The sequence below is a fragment of the Mesoplodon mirus genome, assembly GCF_964341445.2.
Source record: "Mesoplodon mirus genome assembly, chromosome: 5".
Classification (NCBI taxonomy): domain Eukaryota; kingdom Metazoa; phylum Chordata; class Mammalia; order Artiodactyla; family Ziphiidae; genus Mesoplodon; species Mesoplodon mirus.
In genome coordinates, this window is record NC_138980.1 from 77,229,440 (window position 1) to 77,238,366 (window position 8,927).

The 8,927-nt window shown below is 43.1% G+C and overlaps 1 protein-coding gene across 2 annotated transcripts in view; it reads right to left on the reverse strand.

The window, feature by feature from the left end:
* Positions 1 to 8,700, reverse strand: part of ISOC1 (isochorismatase domain containing 1) — a 35,424-nt gene extending 26,724 nt beyond the window's left edge. For both annotated transcript variants that reach the window (XM_082621176.1, XM_082621177.1), the window contains exon 1: positions 8,298 to 8,700. In XM_082621176.1, the coding sequence (XP_082477302.1) occupies positions 8,298 to 8,600 (303 nt within the window). In that variant the 5' untranslated portion in view covers positions 8,601 to 8,700. The remainder of the gene's footprint in view (positions 1 to 8,297) is intronic.
* Positions 8,701 to 8,927: the final 227 nt, after the last annotated feature.

Here is an 8,927-nt window from a genome sequence, read left to right on the forward strand (position 1 = left end):
TTTAATTCTAACACTATGTGGAGGGTTTTCCTACTCTGCCAATAAAGTATGTTTAAAATAAATATTCAAGCATCTTAAATTATATATGCCATCTTTGGCTGCTTCCTTACTTAAATTTTTAATGCAAGTACCATGCTTCCATTTTGGTCATTATCAAAAGCAATGAGTCTGATGTATATGTAAGTACTTAGGATACTTTGTTGGAAACCAGTCACTGTGACCATGTATCTTAAATTCTCAGTAAACATTAAATCTTGGCTCAGGGGCCTCCCTGGTGGCGCAGTGGTTGAGAGTCCGCCTGCCGATGCAGGGGATACGGGTTCGTGCCCTGGTCTGGGAGGATCTCATATGCCGCGGAGCGGCTGGGCCCGTGAGCCATGGCCGCTGGGCCTGCGCGTCCGGAGCCTGTGCTCCGCAACGGGGGAGGCCACAGCAGTGAGAGGCCCGCATACCGCAAAAAAAAAAAAAAAAAAAAAGGCTTAAAATCCATATATATATAGTCTTTTAGAAATTTGAACCAGGGGTCCCTAGTCATCCACAATGTGTTGAGGGGACACTATGAAAAGCAGTTTAGCTGTAACTGTCTTGTTTCAAGTAACTGTAATGCACCTTAGCAATTTTGCCATTCTACTACATGGGAATACCACCAAGCAGGCAAAAAACTCCCAGGCAGTTGCCTAAGTATGCTGGATGGCCATGCACTAACACACAGCCTACACTTGCTTTGATCTCCAGCTTTCAGATCTTATCTCAGACTGTATTGACTAACTCTGTATACATTCCTAACAAGTTTAGTTGTCTGGATTATAAATTAACATAGGATTGGAAACAGCAAATCTGAAAGGAAACTGCTGAAGATAGGCAAATTGATAGCAGCAAGAAATGACAGCTGAGGAAGAAAAGATTAAAAATACAATAAAAGCAGATCAAAACTCAACTAGCTCTCAGTCTAGACTCCAATGAAGGAGTAACAAGCTGTATGTAAGTTATAAATTGGGACAAAATCATTTTATCACACACATTAAGAAAATAAGTTACATAATATTTTAGGACTACCATATAAAATGGTCAAAATATTGAAAATTGGGATACTTAAAGGAATAAAAACTTACCTACTCAGAAATCCTAGAATATTCAGACTTGTGGTCTCCTGGGGTTCCTGTTACCTGGTGCTTCCCTATACCTCATTTCAGCTGTGAGGCATCTGTTCTAGGCAGGGGACCACATCATACGTATGTCATATTAGACACAGATTGAGGAGGTCAGAAAATGCAGCCCTGAAATCCTTAGCACCCTGCAAATCCTTTCTAGTAGAGGAATTCATCATCTATAAACCTTCAGTTAAAGAAAGAAACCATAGAGATAAGCGTGTGAGGCATATTTTTATGCAGAAATGACTGGTTATAATTTCATGAAACAAAAATGCCTTAGACATTCTCCTCTCCAGGAGTTGACATCCCCTTGAATATGACCTGCACTTAGTAATTTGCTTCTTCAGAGTATAGAGGGAGGGTAATGGTGAACACGGCCTCAGCCAGGTGATCAAGATTGAGGTAATCCATGGTGACAGTATTCAGCTTTGATATGTGATGAGAATGACCTTCATGATCTTCCTCTCAAAATCTCACAACCCTGGTTGAAGCATGAGGAAAACACCAGATAAACCCAAAATGAGGTCATTCTACAAAAATATCTAATCAGTACTCCTTAAAACTGTCCAGGTCATTAACAACAATGAAACTCTGAGAAACTGCCATAAGCCAGAGGAGTCCAAGGAGACATGACAACTAAACGTAATCAGTATCCTGGATTGGATCCTGGGACAGAAAAAGGACATTAGGGAAAAGCTAGTGAAATCTGACTAAAGTGTGGCGCTCAGCTTATAGTAATGTACCAATGTTGGTTCCTTAGCTGTGACAAATATGCCACAGTAATGTAAGATTTTAGCAAGAAGGGAAACCAGGTCAGGTATACAGGAGCTCTCTGTACTATCCTTTGCAACTTTGTTGTAAATCAACACTATTCTAAAATTAAAAGTTTATGAAGGAAAAAAAAAGGTCTCCCTATGCCATAGTAGTAGGGGGAAAAGATGCTACTTTATGAATAAACTCCATATCTTACAAGACAGAAAAAGGAGGATTTGAGGCTACCAAAACAAAAAACAAACAAATAAAAACTCTAACCAAACCCTCCATCCACGCCAAATCCACATGAATTTCAGTAATTGTTGTTAAATTACACACTGACTCTATAATTCAGGGACTTCGTAACTTGACTCCCCCATCCACCCCAAATCCACATGAATTTCAGTAATTGCTGTTAAATTACACACTGACTCTGTAATTCAGGGACTTCGTAACTTGACTCAGAAATTCCTCTTAAACCAAAACCTTGTACATAACTAAAAGTGCTGCTCATTGTCAAACATGTTGCAACTGCAAGATGGCAAATTAAAAGTGACCTTGACCAAGTGCCATCATGAGTAAAAGTGAAACAATTACAGATCAACACATATTCAAGAAGTATGAAGAAATCACATATAAGTATGTGTATATACACACACCTTCACATATTTATATACATAAATCCCTACACATACACATACACATAACAAATACGTATTTCAATATACATATTTCAATACAAAAAGTTGATCACAATGGCTTCCTCAAGCAACAGTTTAAGAGATAAATTTCAAGTATAAATTTTTTGTCCACTTTCTTAAGAACTGTCTTGGCTGGCATTCAACCTTAGATTTCATATTCAAAAGACTCTTCATCCCCAAGTCTCATTATTACCACGATCATAACAGTATTTACTACCCTCCTTCACTTCCACATGTGCTCTGACCATTTTCTAACAACGGCTGCTACATCTGCAAGCAATCTGCTCTTCCCTTGCTCGGTTACTCAGGACAGGCACATACACAGTGGCTGGCCTTGCTTAGTGATACATGGTGCCCCACTTCTGTTCTCTCCATAAACATAATGCATGGTGATTGTTGTATGTTGAATCGTGTGTTCTAAAATTCATATGTTGAATTCCTAACCACCAGTACTGTACCTCAGAAAGTGGTCTTATTTGGAAATAGTCACCGAAAACATAATTAGTTAAGATGAGGTCATACTGGAGTAGAGTGGGTGCCTAATCCAACAGGAGTGGCATCCTTATTAAAAGGGGAAATCTGGGCACAGAGAAGGCCATGTGAACATGAAGGGAGAGATCAAGGTGACGTGTCTACATGCCACGCAATGCCAAAGACTCCCAACAAACCACCAAAAGCCAGGAGAGAGGCATGGAACGTCTTCTTCTTCACAGCCCTCAGAAGGAACCAAACCTGATCTAAAGCCTCCAGAATTATGAGAAAATAAATTTCTGTTGTATAAGCCACTCAGTCTGTAGTATTATACTTTGTTACAGCAGCAACCTAGCAAACCACTACAGTGAGTAAACTATATATCTTTAGGAATGATTAAAGTTTGGAATTATAAATGTGATGTTTTCAAAATTTTAGTAGTCTATTATAGTCACAATATAGGCATGATGTGCTTGGGAGAGGGGTCTAGAAGGGGATATGAGGTATCATTATTTCACTGAGAAGTGTTTCCAAGGAAACCTGATTACCACAGGTATAGTAAGGCTTTGTTCCAATACTGACTCAAAACAGAGGTCTGTGACATGACTCTCCCAGGTTACAAGAGTGCCTACACAGGACAGCCCAGGGGCATTAGAATCTGAGTCCAAATGTCCATTTCACTAATTTCAATTACACGAAATGCAGCAAATCATTAACATCTCCAAACAGCTGCTTCTTAATCTGTAACAAAGTAATAAAAATAGTATCTACCTCATAGGGCTATTTCAAGGATTAAATCAGCTTCATGTAAATCAATCAATAAATGTATTAGGTTATTGTGTATCACTCCTATAGGAAATATACGCTCTGAAGGTCAGCACATGTTAAAAATAGTTCTTCTGTAATGAGGTTAAAATACGACTTACTACTAAAATCCCTTATGAAAACAATAAATATATAGAAAGAAATACTGATATTGCCTAACTTATGTTAACATAGTCTACAGAATTAAGAAATGATTCATAAAGTGGATTTCTAAATGTCACCAAAAGACTGACCATTACATGATCTGCTCCTGGCAAAATGGTTTGGGGCTTTTTAATTTAGACTGCAAGAGAATATTTATTTCACTCTTATTTTACAACCTACTCACCTGCTGTAAACACTAATGTCACTTGCATTGAGGTTACAACTCCAGCCAGCTTTCTAACTGCCTGAGGGAAGCCAGCCAACTCCATCAATTTCAGTGTTAAGGATGATGGGTTTCTTTAGATTGCACCTGAGGTTGGAGAGAAGGTGACGCTGTCCAGATCCCAGGAACACAGTGATACCTGAATCTACTTTGGATTCCCCTTGGCAAACTAAATGAAAGAAAAAAATTTCCAAACACAGTTTGGAAACTGTGTTTAGCTCCCACTCAAACACAGTTTATTTATAGGTAGCCTCTAATGTATCCACAAGAGGCAAAATGTGTACAGTGCTTTGGGCAGTAATCTGCAATGTTAAATTTTTAAAAAGTGGGCGGGGCAGACAATATCATACCCTCAGGATCCAGCTGTTTTCTCCAGTGCCCCTGACACTGTGTGCCTCCCAAGATAGTTCCTGCCTGCTTCTCTAACTCAAGACTTCTGAGCATTAGCTTATCTACCTGCTCCTCCTACAGGCTCCATAGTAAAGGTTCTGAAATCAAAAATCACCACCATCCAACTAGCAAGCCCAAGGGAGACCCAAGTCCTTTGCCCTTTCTTTCCAAACCTGCCTTCTCTCCCTTCCCACCATGTACTCTGGGGTCTCTTCTAGCTACAAAATGTCTACACCTCTGTTTAAAATAATCATAGTACTAATAAACTTCCAAGAAGTAAAACCTGGAGCAGAATCCCTTCCCAATTAACTACCTCAGGAAAAAGTAGAAATAACCTTCCCAGGGAAGCCCGTATCTTCTGCCCACACGAAGCTGCCAGAGCCTTCCTTCCTACATACAGAAGTAAAATCCTCTCGCTGGTGTCATTCTTACTACGTCCTTTTCTTCCTCTCTTCTACTTGGGCTCTGCCCTCCCTGGTGATAAGCTGGAAAAATACACTGGTAGTGGTATGATATCAAACTTACATGAGTTTCCAGGGTTGAATTCTCCATTAGTTAAAACTTGGGAAATACCTTGTGAAAAATTAACACTTATAAGTCATAAAAATGACCTAAATTCCCACTGTATAATCCTCTCATTTACATTTCTTCCCCTGCGTCTCAAAATTCCTTAGACTTCAAGCATTTTGACAAGGCTGAAGACACATAAACCGTGCTTGAAACATGAGCTGTCTTCAGACACTTGGTCACTTGGACAGAATATTTCAGAAAAGAAGACACTAAAAAGTTACCACAGCCTAATACTGGCAATGGGGGTCTTAAAGATCAATCCCCACAGAACCACTAACCAACCACCAGTGCAGACAGTGTGGCACAAGCAACCACTGTGTTTTACAAGGTCACTAGCAACGTCAGTCAGAACAAGCGTGAAAGCAAACTCGGACCCCTGTGTAAATTAAGAATACATTCTAGAATATATTGTATGTTAGCCAGGGCCACAGAGGCTATAAGGCCTATTCTTGGAGAAATAATAAATGGCATTATTTAAGCTGTGGATTACATGTGGCCAAACATGCTCTTCATCCCTGCCTCTGGGAGAAGGGGCCTATCATACCCAGAGCATGGCCTCACTGACAGGTCACCTTGAGTCTTGCTGAGTGACAGGCATCTGTTCCACAGAAACAATGAATAGCATCAAAACAAAAGATGTTACAAGTTCAAGTTTGTGGCTTGTTTTCCATTCTGCTTGATATTTTCATTAAGCATGAAAAGGGAACATAAATGCTATGGCCAGCTGTAGGATCTTCACACGCTTTGCCATGGAACCTCAGGCAATTTCCTACATGTTCTGCTCTTTGGTAAAATGAAGGAGTTAGATTACTAGGTACGGAACAAGAATTGGGTCTTATCCATGTTTACATTCACTGGGCCAGGCACTTACAGCTGCCACTCAAATGTGGAGTGAACTCTAAGTTCTCGTCCAGCCATAAAATGTCCATATCTCTAGGATTACACAGCCAGGTTCCAAAAAAATATAGTAAAACGGTCATGAAAAGAAGTATCTTCCCTTTTTCTTCTGAGAATATCCATACACACACACACACATATATCTCTCTTCATATAAATAGGTATCAGAATAAGTATATGGATATATATGATATGTGTGTATATTCCTCCACATTATCTATTTTTAAGCTGGGGGAGGCACCTGGCTGAAGAAGTCAAGCTATTGTGATTATTAAAATGAAAAAATATAAAAATATTTTAAATACTTTAAAATATATAAAGTATTCTATAACAGATGCTTAAGAATTATTGGACTATTTAGTGGGAAAAAAATAACATTTTTAAAAGAATGGGACAGAGTAGTGATATTATAATTATTATTTTAAACACCACCACACAAAATTAACTATATTTTATCTCCAATACCAAGCAAAAGACTTCAAAAGCCACATGTGACCTGAATTATATAATGCCTTTTGAGAATGTACAAGACATTTCAGGTATATACATATATTTTATTAACTTCTAAACTGATAAGTTAAAAAGAGTTCTCAGATCCAGGCTTTAAATTTTTCAAAATAAGAAATCCCATTGTTGGGGGGAGGGGGAAGTCTTAAAGACTTGGGGTGGGTGCTAGTTTGGCATAACATTTTATTAGATAACAGCCCACTCTCCCTCCCAACCACTACGGGAAATGCATCACAAAGAAGTCTGCATCCTCAGTAAAGCTCCAGATCTCTTCAGCTAGTATTTGGATTCTCCCCTTTATTAATGGATTTGTCAAAGGTGCATCCAGCTTCTTCCATATTTTGGCAGCAATAATCTAAACAGACTGACAAGGAAGGCTGCAGAGAGGTGTCAGCCATGAAAACTCTTGAAGGCATAAAAATGGGTGGTAGTAAACACTTACCAACCACAACTCTCCCAAGAGCAGGGCAAATTCTAGGGTATCAGACATCAACTGCCTCCCTTTTGGCTCTCCAAGGGTTGACCACAGAATCTCATAGCCTTTGCCCTCTGGTTAAAGTATCTGCTTTGGAAGCTTCTGGCCTTCCTTTGCTATCACTTGCTGGAGTAATAGCAAACAAGACCAATTCCACAGACAACTACAAGTGAAAAACAAACAAACAAACCACCAAAACCTACAGAATAGTCCTCAGAAAATGACACTTGAATATTAAAATGGCTTCTAATCCTGAATCCCACATTTCAGTTTGGTCTTCCAAAGAAATGGCTTACCGGTTTCTCAACCCAAAAAAATGGTGGTGGTGTAGTACCTAAAATACACCTTTTGTTCTTGCTTTTCAACAGGATAAATCTTCCGGTGAATCCTCTGAGCTGAGCATAAAAAGAACACAGGAGGCAGATCTGCGTAGTATTAGAGCACGGCTTTTTAAAAATATTAAAAAGTCATAAAATAATCCTCAGGTATGACAACTTTTTCGGCCAGCACGACCAGGAAAGAATGGTCTAGCCAAAGTCGGGTATTTAAGAAGGTGCTGCAGTGCTGAGTCAAACGACTTTTTCAAGGTAGGCAACGTATATATGTAATCAACAGATTCAGTTGACAGTTACTAGGAAGAGGCTAAACAAGGTTATTTCACTTAAGGTTAGGAAAGACTTAAGATCAAAGGAGCTGAAAACTGGGGAAGAGGATGGGTGAAAGGATATGACTCTTGAAGTTTGTGTTTCTGCAAGTGGTAAACACAACTCCGGGAACAAACCCTAAGGCCGATACTCCCCACAATCTCTTTTCCCCGGTTCTGCATCAACCCAAATAAAAACACAGCTACTCTGCACAGCCCTTCGGTTACGCAGGAGGCTGGGACTCGCTCCCGGCACACAAAGCGGATGCGGGCAGCTGAGGACCACACACGTGGGGGCGTTCGCGCGCGCCGCCAATAGCCGGGAGGCCCACGCCCCGTCTTCGGCCGAGGCCAGCCGGTGACCGTCACCTTCAGACAGGCGCCTTCGCTGGGCCATCCCGGAGGCTTGCGACAGCGGCACGGCCCTTCCCAGCGGGCCAGCCGCGCACGGTCCGCCGCCGCGGGGCACCTGAGGAGCGCCGCGGGGACGGGGACGCACGGGGACCGGGAGCTTTGGCTCGGCGCGCGGCCCTCCCGCGGGACCCACCTGGATCTGCAGCGGCACGAGGCGCACCTTGCAGCGCTCGCTCACCGCGAAGCCCTTGGGCAGGTCCACGTACTGGCCCCACTCCTCCGCGAAGAGCTGCACCACGAATTTGCGGTGCATGTCGATCTGGTCGCCATACAGACTGAGGAACTTCTGGATGAGCAGCTCGTAGCCCGCGCCGTGCGGCACGGCTGAGGGCCGCGCGAAGACCGAGAAGCAGAAGAGCACGGGGACCGTGCCCGACGGCGCCCCCACGCCACCGCCGCTGGGGAGCGCCGGGACCGCGGGCTCCGCCGCCGCCATGTTCCCCGAGCGTCTGCTAGCTCCGAAACCGCGAGGCGCAGACACCGCCGGCAGCCGCGGCCCCGCCTCCCCGCGCCGCCTGTCGCCTGCTCTGGAAGGCGAGGGGGCGGGTCCTGGCGGCCACGGCTCCCGCGCCCTCCTCCCTGCCCGGCGGAAGGCGGACCCTAAGGAGGGCCGGGCTGTGGGGCCGGCGCTCGGGCGAGCGCCCCCTCCAACTTCCGGCGGCGCGCGGCCCCTCCGGCGGGCCGCGAGGGGCCCGGTCGCCTCGCAGACCCTCGACCTGCCTTGGGCTGCCCGGTGCTCTAGTCCTCAGAGGAGATCTCTGGC